Source organism: Carcharhinus amblyrhynchos, chromosome 3 (genome assembly GCF_965287045.1).
Source record: "Carcharhinus amblyrhynchos chromosome 3, sCarAmb.v2.hapA, whole genome shotgun sequence".
NCBI classification, from domain to species: domain Eukaryota; kingdom Metazoa; phylum Chordata; class Chondrichthyes; order Carcharhiniformes; family Carcharhinidae; genus Carcharhinus; species Carcharhinus amblyrhynchos.
Window position 1 is genome coordinate 39,332,471 of NC_137326.1, and position 16,435 is coordinate 39,348,905.

Here is a 16,435-nt window from a genome sequence, read left to right on the forward strand (position 1 = left end):
TCTCTGGTTCAATCTACCCCTGTCTCTGGCTGATTTCTAGGAAGATGCAGCTTCTTTCGGAGGAGCAAAGAAAATATCACTCATAGAAAGGCGCTGGGGCACACGTTTTGCATCCGGTCAGGAAGGGGTTCTTTTGGGGTGGGGTGGGGTGGGGGGGGAGGTGGGTAAGGGAAGAGACCACAAATGTGCAGCTCGCCCTATGACTAAGGAGTGCTGACAGGACCTGGGAATAAGCAGAGGACTTGAAGGCTCAGCTGCTGAATACCAGTCCCCCCTCCCCCTCTCCCTCCCTCCCCCTCCCCAACCAGCGGTGCTCAGTCCAATCGTCCCGACTCACTCATCTCAGCAGAGCTCAGCACTGCTGTATCTCTCTCTCTCTCTCCCCGGGCAAGGCTGCAAAGCTTTCTGGAAATACCTCCTAACAGAAAATTGGCAAAGACGTAGCCACTTCCCGGGGGCTAAGCGGATCTGTCGGTTCGTTGAAGCTGGACTTGTAGTTATCCTTTTTTTTGCTCTTAAGATGGACTGCACCTACAGAACTGAGTAAAGTGGCTGCTCCGTCTTGTCCTGGAGAGATGTTGCTAACCAAGGAGCGGGGAGAGCGAATAATGTCAAGTATTCTCTGATAAACCAATTAAATCTGCAGCTCTATTTTTTTTTCATGGGGCAAGCAATGATGAAGACTCGGTAGTTGCGGCATTCCCACACACTCGGCTCTTTCCCATAGGTGAGTGTTGTGTTCCTCAGTATTAAACAGCGTAGGAGGGCGCCGAGTCTATAATAGCTTATCCAAAGCAGCTCAGCGACACAACACAAGCAGCAAAAAACCTCCCCCCTCCCCTGTTAAACTTTTCAGTCACTGCTCCAGCCATCGACCGGATTGTAGCCGGGGGCTCTCTTGTATCTTTGCTCTGGTTGATATACAAGGATTTTTTTTTCCCAATTCTATGTTAGCAGAATTTAAGCCCGAGCTTGTAGCTTGCTAGCTAATGCGGCTTGCGGGAGCTGAAGGCGGTCTAAGTTTATTTAACACTTCCTGCTTTGCAGAGGGCCGCGATGCGATCTACAATGTCCCTGCTGCTTTCTATCTGGATAACAGCCTGCGCCTTGCTCTCCAGTCACGGAGCTCTCCCACCAACACTCGAGCAACTTTATCTTCACCGGCCAGGTAAGAGAGAGAGAGAGAGAGAGCACTTCGAGCTATGTGTATAATAGCTAACCTGTGAGCCAAGCTCATGTCTCTGAGTACCCCCCTCCCCACCCCCTCCCCAAATCAGCTCGGGAAGTGAGCGAAGGGAATTGAACCGGTGTAAAGAGACTGAACTTTTAGCAACCCTGCCACATTTGTCAGGGAATTGGCAACGAGATTGAAAGATCCGGGGGGCATTGCTGGGAACAAAAAAAAAGGATGAGCGGTGAAGCGCGGTGGGAATGAATGACCCAAATAGGATGGAGGGGGAGAATTGGAGCCTAGAATTGGAAAGGAACGGAATCAAGAGAGGTCTGCAGGGGCTGGGGGAAGGATAGACAGAGAAAGAGGAGGGGGTGGCCGTAGGGGAGGACTGTGGTGCAAAAATAATTCTTGGACCAGCGGGAAAGTGGAAGACAAGAAATCCAACACACTTGCTGTCAAATCTATTTTGTTCTGTGTGCAATTTTCCTTCCTGGGAAGTGGACAGGACTGGGAGCAGGGCGAGAACTGAGCGCTTCCTCCTGTGAATCGCCGGCAGATAACAGCTCTGCACCAAGTCTGTCCAAGATTGATGAGATTCAAATCCCAAGCAGCTCCTTCCCTCCCTCTAGATAGCATCCGCTACGTTTAACAGACGAGGGAGGGAATGCGATGCAGCTCCCGTTTAAATCGCCCTCCACCTGTCCAGGAATGAAGAGACTGGCAGTTCAGTGCCAACCCACTGGTACCAGCCAGCCACCCTGTCAGATCAAGAATGGATCAAGCCCCGGCGGTAAACTGCTCCGAAGACAGTCCACACAACAGTGATTGCTGACCCCCTGATCGCTGACAACACATTTGTTCTGACAGATAGCCTTCCGCTTCTGTTAAGACATGAAACTGACCGGTCCTGCATTTGGCAGAGGCTTTTTTCCCCCCCCTTTTTTATCTGAACATTTACAGAAACGTCCTATAAACGAGATTGTTTCAAATAGGAAGGCAGCAATCTGAACTAGGTGCGAGCGATAATCCATTGATTGATATGATCGATTTTCACTAGGCGGGATTGGTTTGTATTGACAGCGGAATGTCTGGACGGAGACAGGAAACTTTGTACAAGGAAATTTAACAGTGAGAATAATTGGCGAGCAGTATACGTCCAGGCTCCGTAGTTTTAACAGATGGTATTTTAACATGCCTTATTTGACTCAGAAAATGCGGTATCTCCCAATACAAAACATTTATACAAGATAACAAGCAGGAGGCATTGGCAAGTACAACAGCAATGATCGAGGTGTAACTACAGCAAGAGAAATGAGTCTTTTTTACAGTAATAAGATTTCCACACGATTGCAAAACTAAACTGACAAATCAATTGTCACTGACAGATGAAAGGATTCTGTTGCTATCAATGGTTTGGGAGAACATATTAAACAAGTTGCCTGCTCCAGATCCAAGAAATAGTGGTCACGAATGTGCAGGTCGGAGAGAATTACTGCCGCTCACGTAGTTCAAATGATCAGTGGGAATCACGTTCACATCTGAGCTGCAAACGTCGGGATCCCACTCCCATTTCACAAGGAAAATCACAAGCTGGAACCGGAAAACGTTTCTTCGTGATAGACAACTGTCCGACTGTTACCTGTACCTTGCTACCTGTACCAGATGACATTTTGACTGTATCCACTTCTTTTCAATACTGTTTGAACTACGTCTCCCCTACCCGGCTAATGACTGTCACACAGCAGTGTGGTCAGTACAGGGAGTACCATATATCTTTGTGCTCACAGACAGGATACCGGGGGAGACTCACTCAGGATAGCCCGGGGGACCCAGCCATAAAGAACTCTGCTACCTGTGTGCATTCACTTAGAAGTTTCCCCGAAACATCCCTTCCCCACTCCTAATAGATGCAAGTCAGCCATACCCAATTCTCTGTCACTCGAAATTATCAAGTTGACATTCGCTTTGACAAATTATCATTACTAAAGCTTTATAGAGTTGTTTGCTCCGAAGCTATATCTGCATTAAACATCACACATAATTGGTCTGCACCCTACCCTTCTCTATGCTTTGACTATATAGCGCGCAAGAAACAATACTTTTCACTCTATACTAATACATAATAAATCAAATCAAAATCAATAAGCGATATGACTGTTTTCAACAAAAAGTTCTAATTATGTAAAAACGTCCAGCACAAACGGTTAATGAACATCAACACAAAGCCACATTCAATCCCAATTGCTGACATGGTGTTATGGATGAAAGGTCATCACAATTAATGGCAGTTTGGAGCAAGATGGTGTTTGATATCGTTAACAACATCTCCTGGACTGTCACTGGCCAAATTTGAGTTTGATTAAGAGACTGAGACCCACATATTTTAGCCATCAATTTGTCCTTTTTTCTAGATTGGTTATGGGACAGACTGGAAAAATCTCCTACTCTATTACTGAGAACAGACGTATATGGAACTCTCTACACAGAAGGGGCTCTTGTGTGACAATTGTGGTAGAATGGGAAGTGGGGGGGTAATTTATTGAAACAGCATTGAAAACAATTGGTCAAAATGATTGCATCAACTGATGCAATCATTTATCTTGGAATTTAGATTTGAGAGACTGTTGGTTTTATTCTATCCAGGTTTGTGAGACTGAAATGCATTTGTGGTTGGTAATTGAAACAGAATTCATGTCAGCATTTAAGAGGTAAAAAGACAGTCAAAGAAAAATTGAGTTAAAGAGATATGATAACAAGGTTGTTATTAGGACGAATGCTTGTGTGAATGTTAAACATCTATACCAACAGATCGACTGGATGGCCTGCTACTGCAGTGCAATTGTCACGTCTTTGTAACTCTACCTATTGCATATATACAGAGTTAATGATCTAATATGTAACAGTATAAAACATGATGCAGCATGTTGTTAATAAATAGTACATGAGCCATCTCAAAATTAAAAATCAAACTTTTAGAGGTTTGGTGTAGGTACACCCATAGGTCTGCTAGGAAGGGAGTTCCAGGATTTTGACTGCAACAGTTGAATGGTGATACAGATCCAAGATAGAATGGTGTGCAGCTTAGAGGGGAACTTGCAGATGATGGTGTTCTCATGATTCTGCTGCCCTTGGCCTTTTAGGTGATAGAGTTCACAGGTTTGGAAGATGTTGTCAAAGGAGCTTTGGAGAGTTGTTGCAGTACACCTTTGGTACACATTGCTGTCACTGTGCATCAGCAGTGGAGGGAGTGAGCATTTAAGGTGGTGGATGAGATGTCAGTCAATCAAGTTGCATTGCCCTGGATTGTGTTGAGCTTCTTGTGTGTTCATACACAATGTGAAAAGCATTTCACCTCACTCTTCTGCCTTGTCGGATGGTAGACAGGCTTTGGGGAGTCAGGAGGTGAATTATTCAGCACAGAATTCTCAATCTTTGATCTTCTCTTGTAACTGGCTAGTCCATTTCAATTTCTGGTCAATGGTAACACCCAGGATATTGATGTTGAGGGATTAAACTATGGTGCTGCCATTGAATATTAAAGGGAAATGGTTAGATTCTCTCTTGTTGGGGTTAGTAATTGCTTGGTACTCATGTAGCATGAATGTTACTTGTTACTATTGGCCCAAACCTGAACATTGTCCAGGTTTTGTTACATATGGACAGAAAATGTTTCCGTATGTGTGGAGTTATGATTGCACTGAATATTGTGCAATCATCAGTGACCATCCCCACTACTGATCATAGGAAGAAAGGAAGGTCATTAAAGGAGCAGCTGAAGATGTTTGGGCCTAGGACGCTATCCTGAGGAACTCCTGATGTTCTGAGACTGTGATTGATCTGCAGCAACAACAACAATCTTCCTATCTGCTAAATATAACTAACCAGTGGAGCATTGTCCCCCTGAATCCCATTGACTCCAGTTTTGCTTGGGCGCCTAAGTGCCACAGTCAGTCAAAGCCTGCCTTGATGTCAAGGGCGGTCACTCTCACCTCATCTCTTGAATTCAGCTTTTTTGTCCACCTTTGAACAAGGCTGTAATGTGGGTAGGAGCTGAGTTGGCCTTGGTGCAACTCAAGCTGAAAGTCAGTGAGCAGGTTATCACTGAATATGTGACACTTTTGATGACCCTTTCCATCACTTTGCTTATGATCAAGAATGAACTGACTGGGCAACAATTGGCCGGGTTAGATTTCTCCTGTTTCTTGTCAACAGTGCGTACTTGGTCATTTTTTCCATATTGCCAGGTAGATGCCAGTGTTGTTGCTATACTGAAACAGCTTGACTAGGGGCGCAGCTGGTTTTGGACCCAGAATCTTTAGTACTATTTCTGGAATATCGTCAGAGTCCATAGTCTTTACAGCATCCAATACTGTGAGCCATTTCTTGATATCATATCAAGTGAAAATCAACTTGGCTGAAGATTGATGCTGGGCACCTTGGTGAGGAGGTATAGTTGGATGATCCACTTCTGGTTGAAGATGGCATTGAATTCTTATCTTTTGCTCTGATGTGCTGGACTCCCAATCATGGACAATGGGGATGTTTTGTGGAGTCCCCGCCTCCTTCCATTAATTGTTTAATTGGCTACCACCAATCATAATTGGACTTCAGAGCTTTGAACTGATCCATTGGTTGTGGGACCGCTTAGCTCTGCTATCACATATTATTTCCACTGTTGGCATGCAAAAAATTCTGTATTGTAGCTTTGCCAGATTGACCCCTCACTTTTAAGTATGCCTGGTGTTGGTCTTAACATGCTCTCTGGTAGTCCTCATTGAACAGGACTGATACCCAGCTAGATGGTAATGGTAGATTGGGGGGAATATGCTGGACCATATGATTATGGACTGTATGAGTATAATTCTGCTGTTGATGGCCCACAGTGCCTCTTAGATGCTCAGTTCTATGTTGCTAGATCTTTTGCATATATATCCTATTTAGCATGGTGGATAGTAGGTCTTGTTATACGGTGGGTAGTGTGCTACCTCTCCACTGGAAACAATGAATCCAAGTCAAATGCCAGGACTTGTTTGCCATGGAAGTAGTGTTCATAATGTGGGTCAATGGGCTGATAAGCAGTTCAGGAGTCCTTTTGCCACTCTCTCACTATTTCCCAAGGGAAAAAGTGCATGTGTGAAAATATGTCTAAAAAAAAGCATGCTGGTAATATCACACAACATGATGGAGGGTGTCTACAATGTGAAGACAGGACTTTGCTTCCACAAAGACTGTGTGGTGGTCATTCCTGCTAATACTACCATGGAAGGATATATGTGTGAATGGTAGATTGTTGAGAATGAGATCAAGTAGATTTTTCACTCTTGGTTTCTTATCACCTGCTGGAGGCTCCTTCACCACATGCTGCAGGCCCAGTCTAATAGCATATCCATCAGGACCTGGTCACTTAGATCAGTAGTGGTGTAGTATTTGGTTACAGACATTGCAGTTTCCCCAACCTCTCCCAATACAGAGTATAATCTGTGCTCTTGTTACCCTCGGTGCTAATTCCGATTGGTATTGAACATGGAGGAATACTGATTCATACTGAAAGGAGTTGGTGGGTGGGATGGTATGAAGGGGAGTGGTTTAGATACTTTGCATAGAATAAGACAGGGGGCTGTGGGTTTAAGATGATATTGATAAGTTTCTTCTGTTTCACCAATAGCAACTTATACAATTTTAAATCCTTGGTGTTTTTGCTTCATGATACAATGTGGCCAAAAGCTTACAATCTCCAATGCACATATTACCCAAGTTATTGTCTGTAATTAATTATTAGCTATTCCTCAAAATACTAGTAATGATTATATACGATTGTTACATCTTCAGATTGGATTTCATCAAATGTCAACTAGATGGAGCATAGATGTTTACTACATGTACTAAAAAGTAATAGCTACTCCGAAATGATTTCAAGTCTAATCTTATCTGCAAGTTCAGATGGCAGTTCTAATTATTCAGGTTTCCCTGTTGTAGTTCCTGCCATTATTATGACATGATTGAAGAGATTATTACCTTGCACTCACTCTTGGGTATCCATTACTCTCAATATGATATCCTCCAAGCCTTATAATTAGGGTTTATCAAGTCAGAGTTTAGACTTGTTCACATCAGAGATCAGGCGTAAATGCATTAATACCCGATCAGCTATGTTCACCAATCAGAACTTAGGTGCTTCTGCATAGTGGAGAAGCTGTGTCACATGATTACAATGTTACAAAGGTGATGTTGTGTGGATAAAATAAATACAGCTCATAAAGGCTTTGCTTTTATAATGAGACATCTTCATCAAACCATCTTGCTTGTTGGAAATAATTACATGACCTGTATCACAATGATGTTACAGTTTAAAAAAAAGATGATGTGATGGCAGATGGATCTGTACTTTCATGTAGCATCTTTAACATTGTAAAACACCAAAGTGCTTCAGAATAATATCATAGAGAAAAAAAGACCCATCTCAAAAAAAAGAGACAGGTGACCAAAAACCTTGGCTGAAGAGATGGGTTTTATGGAGGATCTTAACGGAGAAGAGAGCGAGAGAGAGAGAGATGAAAGTTTAAGTGGAGAATTCCAGAATTTAGGATCTTGAGATCTGAAGGAAAGGGCATTAACAGTGGAATGAAGAAAGTTGGATTTGTGGGATCAAATTGGGATAATGTGCAGTTCTTGGATAGTTGTAAGGCTGAATGAGGTTACAGTGATAGGCAAGGGAAGGTAATGGAGCCGGGGAAATTTGTATTTTTTGAAAGAAAGAGAATTTTAATTTAATTTGGTGGACCAATGTACGTCTGGGTGGACAGGATTTAATCTGAGTTATGCTATGGGCAGCAAAGCTTTGATGAATGCGTATTAATGGAGAGGGAAAGATGTTAATGGAGAGTGGAAGATGGGAAGCCAGCCAGGAGAACATTGAAATAATTGAGCCTCAAGGTAACAAAAATGATATGATATAATAAGTGATGATGGCAAGAAAACTTGTATATGTCCCAATCCATTAGTTAATTATAATCAGTCTTAATGGGAATATTCATTATACCTCACTGCTGAACATGACATTCTAGCTCTGATGTCTCTACGTTTGAATTAAAATTGAAGAAACATTGGCTTAGATCTTCTGGTCCCTGGATCATTGGACTCCAGATGTAACCCTCAAGATGTGTTGTGGGACCCTTTGGAAGTCCCAACTCTTTTGGAATTTCCTAGGAAGTTTCCTGCTCCATGGAACCCTTTGAAAGACATCTCCAACTCTGAATTATAGTTGGAAACTTTAAACTGTTACCCAGGAAATATTGGACAGGAAAATCTCAGTTTAACTCTTGGGTAACCTGTACAAGTGAACCTCCCAATCGCTCACGCTGACCCCACTCTGTAACCTGCCTGGCTAGCTCCCACCATCTGACCTTTTTCTCTCACACAGCATCATTCCTGCCAGACTACTGATCTGACCTCACCACCCTGTTCAGCTGTCACTTCACCCACCTTATCTACTGCTCACCTACCATATTCTCTTACCCACTTGCATCCTCTTGTAGCTTTTCAAAGAAGCACTGAGATATTTAAACTCTTTACTAATTGGAATATGATAGCAGCTAGTGCTGAAAAAGGGTGGAATAGTTCCTGTGCAGATTCTCTTTGTTGATGTCTCCAAACTTTCCTGTGCTGATTGAGTTTGGAAGGATCTTCCTTTGGTAGATTGCCCAGAAACTGGAGAGTGGGTTTCTTTTTGAGGAGGTGAGGGGTAGGGGGGTGGTGCGGTGGAATGCAACCATGATCTGAAGCTTTGGGCTAATTTTTTAACAATGTAAATTCATTGAAGCTGCTTTGTGAAATCACAGCAGTGAAAATTTGACCTTTGTTAGTGCTGCTTCTACATTTCGTTATTATAAAAAGTGGATGCAACAGCTTTTCTTTATTGTTTCTATGTTTAATTTCAAAGATTTATTATGAGGTGTGAATGTCATTAAACAAATCAATGCCAAACATTTAAAATAACTTTCCCACACATCTGAAACGATTACCATCCAGCATCTGATTGTTCACAAGAGTAATGACACACTGTAGCACGACCTAATTCGTGATAATGTGTTTAACAGTGAGTTCAGAAGCAGTACCGCATAAATTGTTCATGTGGAACTCCTGACTCTTTGCTTTTCCACAACCTCTTAACTTTTTTCTAATAAAACAAAACAGCTGCCTTCTGCCTTTTCATATAGTCTGATCTGTGTCCGTAAATAAGCTTAAAATATGCTGGCACATATTCTGTGCCCTTTATTGCTTTGCATTTTGGAATTCCTGTGTCTATTGCTTAATTAGATTTGGCTTACAACTCTGATAGATAATGAATATATCAGGTCAGTAACATATTATAGAAAGCTCCATGAGTGAGTCTTATCAAATAACTTAATTGGTTACATAATTCACAAGCAGTAGAAATATTTATTATATCTAATGCAACCATCTATTGATTTGTAACAGTTTCCCAACAGATAGAGCCAACTGAATACTATTTGAGTAACATAGTCTCAAATACAACAAAAAATAAGCTTGTTTGCACGTGGCAACCAAAGATATAGTCAATGTAAATGACCAATGTCTAAAATGTTGGAAAACACCTGATAACAGTGTACAAACAAAGCAGATGTTCTGGTGGATTGATATGATACCACACAACATTATTCAATATATTAATTGGTTTTAGAGTCGATTGTTTGCTCCGAAGCAGGTAATTCATTGCAGCATATAGCTGTTCTTGAAGTGGTTATTCAGAGTTTATATTGTTGGTGCAAGTCTAGCAGTTTAACTGAGGAAGAAAATTTAATGTTTTATTCCTGCTAATAGGCTGAGAAATGCAGCCTATTTGTTTCATTTAGTGTTAGATATTTTAATCATTCCAAAATAGGTTTCTGTAACTCAGGAGAATCATAGTGGTTGAAATATGCTTAACATTTATTTAAAAAAAAATATATTAAATATTTAAGGGAGATAGTGATTGCATGTGAAGTATATAAGGGTAACTATCGACATAGATTACTGTGTCAGTACTTGTATGAATAATATAACTCATGTTCTGGGAGCAAGAAAATGTCTTATGGAAAATAACCACTCAACGTTAGATTATGTTAAATGAAAAGTTGCTTACCTTTGAGAATCGGGGAGAAATTTTAGTTTTATCTTCCTGAAACTTGTTTTAAATCTTGACTTACTTCACACAGTTAATTGGAAATAGTCTATGGCAGTATGGATTATGCATGGTCTCTGGAAGCAGTAGGCTCGATCGTTTGAATGTTTTTATTTTTCAGTCTATACTCATGAACTGACAGTATGTTGAAGTATTATCAACTGCTGTCTGTTTTAACACTGGGCTTCCCCTTGGCAAATGGTAACAGATGATTTGTTCAAACTTGGAGTATGGAAGCATAATAGTCATGTTACCAGACTAATAATCGAAAAACCCAGACTAATGATCCAGAGATTCAAGTTCGAATCTCACCATAGCAGCATTAAATGCAAACCTGAATTTTCTAAAAGTTAGTATCAAAAAGCTACAGGAGTGTTTAAAAGAGCAATTCATGTCCTTTAGGGAAGAATATCTGCTATTCTTATCCAGCCTGGCCCTGTATCACCTCCAAATTTACAGCAATGTGGTTAATGCTTAATTGCCCTCTGCGACCTTTCAGCTACATGTAAGAGAATAACTCGCCATCATCTATTCAAGGGCAGTTTGGGATGGGCAGTAAGTGCTGGCTTTTGCAGTGATGCCCACATCCCATGAATTAAAAAAAAATGTCATCAAGTAAAATGAATCAATGCTGTTAGGTCATGGGAACGATTATTTGATATTCTTGTGATTGCCTTCTTTAATCATCACTTTGTATTTCCTGTATGTGTGAGAGAGAGGTGAAACATCTTCGTGTGAGAGTGATAGTAGGAAAGTGAGGGAGATAATCTAATCTTGCCATTTGATGCTGAATGGTTTAGTTCCACCAAGTTATTTAAAGTTTTGCATATTCTTAAGATTTTAAAGACATCAGATTAATTTTAGTTAGTCTTCAACGCTTAACATTTCCAACCTGAACTGAATAACTGAATAACTGAAAATCAGTTATTATAATGATTCCTTGGAAATGTTAAGCATTGAAGACTAACTAAAATTAATCTGATGTCTTTAAAATCTTATGATGTGGTTTAGTTGATGTTGTGGCATCACAAGCCTGTTGCACTTTGGGATATGTCATTTATGTACTCAAATCCAGCTATTTGGAAGGACAGTTAAAGCACATCAGAATGTTAAGATGTTCAATTAAAACATATTTTGAATCATCTTAGAGCAATCTCATAATGCCTGAATGTCAGAAAAATGGTATCTGATGGATTTTTTTTTTACTGACACATTCATTGACTGTTTGGTGCTGTCTGATCCAAATACAACATCCTCTCTCAATAAATCTAGCATTCCAGCGTAGCACACGCACAATTTATTATGGATCAAGTAAAGTCATTTGTCAGTGTGCAAAATATCCCAGTGCTCCGATCAGTTAGTGGAGGCCTAGGCAATGTTATGGCTCCTTCGCTGTCAAGTTGTCTCATCCCATATTCTTAGCACTCACTTAGGGAGAGTCGGGATGACAAAAATGTACCATTTTGTTTATACCTTCAAAATAATTGACTTGAATCTACTGAATCTAATATAGTTATTAACACTGTCGAAATGTTAGGTGTAACTACATTAGAAATATGAATTAACAAGTCATCCAACAAATATTACCAGTTCAAGCATATCATTACCCCAAACCTCAACTGATCAGAAATTGACCAGATAATGCTGCTTACAAAAAGTGGCTAACTTCCTAAAAAAAGTCTTATGACCAAAATGCAGGAACTCTTAGCATAAAACTTATTCAAGTCATTTCCAAAACATTTGGGTTTGCTTTTCCAATGCCAGACGCATTGTCAGAGGTCAGAGGCTGGGAATTCTGGGATTGGTGAGTAGCCTGGCTCCTTACTCTCCTTACTATCTAAAAGGAGTATGATGGTGTACGGTGTACTTGCCTGGATGAGTGCAGCTTCAACAATGCTTCAGAAGTTTGACACCATCCAGACCAAAGCAGCCCAGATGATTGACATCCCATTCACCAGCTTAAACATTCACTCCCTCCAACACTAATGCACAGTGACAGTAGTGTGTACCATCTAAAAGGTGCACTGTAGGAACTCATCAAGGCTCCTCCAACAGCATTTTCCAAACAGTGACCTTACCGCATTAAAGGACAAAGGCGTTAGATACAAGGGAACACACCACAGTGGAAGTTCCTTTCCAAGCCACACATCATCCTTACTTGGAACTGTATTGCTGTTCCTTCACTGTCACTGGATCAAAATTCTGGAGCTCCCTAATGAACAGCACTATGGGTATAGAAAATACCTACACCACATAGATTGTAGTGGTTCAGGGAATAGGGTCATCATTGCCTTCTCAAAGTATTGTTAAAGAAATTAGACTGGTGATATGTGAATTCAAATTGTGCAGAAATTGTCATATTAATCATGTCACCCAAAAAATAATCTTTGAGGGCACTACCCAATTTCTAATTGTATTTTTCAAAACATATTTTGAATTGGTAGGCTGTTAATGGAGAAATTAGTGTAGGTGTACCTCCCACCAACAATCCAGATTAAGGCACGCAGATACAGCTTCATTATGGTCATATTTCTGTCAAAGTTACGCACGTTTCAGAAATTTATGGAAAAATAAGAGGTTATACTCTGAAAGTTAAATTATTTCTTCGCAAGAGCTTTAAAAAGTTTCACCTGTTAGAAAAGGCAGTGTGTTTACTTACTCAGTCATGCTTTCTTCCCACAAACAACAGTCAGTGAACATCCTTGAATGTAATCCATTTCCAATAAGGGTGGTACTGATCTGAGGTATAGATATTTTGGTGGATTTTGATCTAAAATGGTATGGGTGGAGATACTATTATGGTGGCACCATAGATAAATTCCAGAAGTATTTATGTCCAAGACAATAATTTACAACATTTAAATATTAATTCACAAATCATTGGCATATTTTGGTGAGACTCTTTTCATTATATTTTAAATTATTCTGATTGTTTAATTTTAAAAAATGAATTTAGGGTTGATAGCCTGGAAATTCGGCTCTGTTCATGGAATTAAGCTTTGTCAATACACTCTGACAATGGAAATCAACAAACGATATATCAAGGGAAAAAGGGCACGGCAAGATTGAGAAGTACAACCGAAGTAATTTCTAGCAATATTTTAGAGTTGCAATCCTGCAATGGGATCAGAGCTATGCTTTAAATAGAATTATTTTCATATTTTCCATTTGTTTATGGCATTGGAAAAGCAAACTCAAATGTTTTGGAAATGACTTGAATAAACTTTATGCTAAGAGTTCCTGCATCTTGGTCATAAGATTTTTTTGTAAGCAGCATTATCTGGTCAATCTCTGATCAGTTGAGGTTTGGGGTAGTGACGTGCTTGAACTGGTAATATTATGCAAATTTACAGTGTGGGGGAGGAAATAAATCTCAGTTTGAATTTTCAACTAGTTATATATCATCACTGGTAATATGAACCAGATGAAAGCAATCACAGTTATGGACATTGCTCCCACTGGATCTCCACTAATTCAATGCACAATGACCAAGTGCAACAGTGCTGTCAGCTGTAATAGGTGATGGCCTTTTTTAGGTTTTAAAATAGGCATATGTATGCATGCACAGGTTGGCAGCATAAGCACCAGGAAATCAATATGCACTCAGCCTGCCTAGATAAAATAACCTTTTGTGGGTTATTAGGATGTTAGTTGTTGATAGTATTTCAGTGGCATTTTAGTCAGACAACTTTATTGAAACTCCAGAAAAACATTTGGGATATGTTTGTGGTCTCATTACTTGATGCCGCTTTTCACCCCACTTGTATCAAGAATCTTTGAACTGCTAATTTTAACAGCTTCCTATTGCAATGCTGTTATATTTTAGAGAAGGAACAAAGGAAGGATATCAGCTAAATGTGATTACAACAGTGATGACAACAGCCATGTTTAACTTTAAGTCTAGATCCATAGACATATATACAAGGACTGTTGCAAAGGATGCATTATTACTAAACTATGGGGCTATTAGCCTCCCATTACCAGCTGGGAGGTAATGCAATTGATTATGCCACATAAATGACATAAAACACAATTGATTTGACTTGCGTTAGCTCCCCCCTCTGTATTTCTCTCTATCACTCACTCACTCACTCACTCACCTCCTCAACACGAAGTGAGAGAGAATGGGAATGTGGTGTTGCTTTTACTATGGATTGATCACATCCATGTTTCAAGATGGCACCAGAGCGTGGTGACTCTGTGAACTATGTATGATTGTATTGATAGCACACAAAAAAATACTTTTCACTGCATCTCAGTACATGTGACAATAATAAATCAAAGCAAATCCCTTTACTTGCAATTTCAGTGGGTCAAAAATCAGGTGAGTTCCATTACATTATTAGTATTTGACACTTTCATCACATTACTAGCCAGTTACAGATCGCTGGAGTGTTTGTAAAAAAGTTATCACATGCTGGAACCTGACTTCCAATCAGATTGCTGCCCAGATATTGCACCAGCCCAAACATCACAAAATAACCAGAACACCTTTTTCAAATTCTGGATGCAAAAAGAGGCCCCCAGGGGACATCTGTAACTAATCAGTCCATAATTTCCAATGTGTAGGGCAAATGCATGAATGCCGGACCAATCAATTACATCACTTTACCCTTGGCACTTTAAAATCTCACAAAATAAATTTTGTCTATACAGCATTTCTTCATAAGCCCCATTTGATCATTTATATAGTAAAAAAGACTTCTGACAATGAAGCACTCTTTTTGTACTGGACTAAAATATAAGCATAGACCATGTGTTTCAAGTCCAGCAATGGGCTTTGAATATTTCCATAGGTGAAATGCATAATTGGCCTCCTTGTTGTAAAATTAGTTCTTCTATACAATAGTTTTGCCTTCATGAACCACAAATGGAACTGCTGCATGAATGTTCAGCTCTTATACAACAATCAGCATAGGATCAGATATCACTTTGCTTGAGGCAACAGTCATGATATTATCATTTTAATGAAAGCACCTTATTCCCATTATTTGACCCACAAAGTTGAACGCAAGGGAAGCTACTTTAAGACAAAGTGCTTGAAATCTGACTAGTGAAACATCCATGATGTCTACCGACAGTAGTTCCTGCCCATATGCAGCGCAACCTGGTAAATATTTATCCAGGTGTGGCAATTAAGATTTGCGTCATACAAGTGGCAGGCAATGGCCATCTCCAACATGAGAGAATCCAACAAATTCCCCTTGACGTTCAATCGCATTATCATTAAAAAAGTGCTGGTAAAATTAATGGGAATAAAAGCTGGCAAGTTCCTGGATCTGATGGCCAACAGCTTAGGGTTTTAAGAGGTGGTGAGAGGAAGTGGGTAAATTGATTTTAATCTTCTAGAATTCCTCAGATTCTACAACAAACTTATGGAATAATGGGTTGTAATCCCACTATCTAAGAAAGGAGGGAGAGAGAAAGCAGGGAGCTATGTGGCACAAAATCTGTAAATCAGTAAAATGCTAGAATTTATTATTAGGAACATGACAACAGGACACTTAGGAAATCATGGTATGATCAAGCAGATCAACATAAATTTATGAAAAGGGAATTGTATATGACAAATCTGTCAGAGGTTTTTGAGGTTGTAATTGGCAGGGTAAATAAGGGGGACCTTATTATACCTAGTATAGTGTATTTAGATTTTCAAAAAGCACTTGACAAGCTACCAGGCATGAGGCCATAACACAAAATTAGGAATTACGAGATTGGCTGATCCTCCACCTCAACTCCACCTTCCCCTGTTATTCCTATTGCCTTTGATTTTCTTAGATTGAGAGATTTTTGGATACTATCTTGAATAAATCAATGATGTAGAGACACTAGCGTTGGACTGGGGTAAACACATTAGAAGTCTCACAACACCAGGTTAAAGTCCAACAGGTTTATTTGGTAGCAAAATCCACTAGCTTTCGGAGCGTTGCTGCTCCTTCGTCAGGTGGGTGGGAGTTCTATTCATAAACAGGGCATATAAAGACACAAACTCAATTTACAAAATAATGTTTGTGTCTTTATATGCCCTGTTTGTGAATAGAACTCGCAGTCATCTGACAAAGGAGCAGCAAGTGCTCCAA

At 40.0% G+C, this 16,435-nt stretch overlaps 1 protein-coding gene across 3 annotated transcripts in view; it reads left to right on the forward strand.

Moving 5' to 3' along the window:
- Window positions 1-369: 369 nt before the first annotated feature.
- tafa1b (TAFA chemokine like family member 1b) overlaps window positions 370-16,435 on the forward strand; it is a 526,417-nt gene continuing 510,351 nt past the window's right edge. For all 3 annotated transcript variants that reach the window (XM_080186315.1, XM_080186317.1, XM_080186316.1), the window contains exons 1-2: window positions 370-727; window positions 1,048-1,168. In XM_080186315.1, coding sequence (XP_080042441.1) covers window positions 1,057-1,168 — 112 coding nt within the window. In that variant the 5' untranslated portion in view covers window positions 370-727; window positions 1,048-1,056. The remainder of the gene's footprint in view (window positions 728-1,047; window positions 1,169-16,435) is intronic.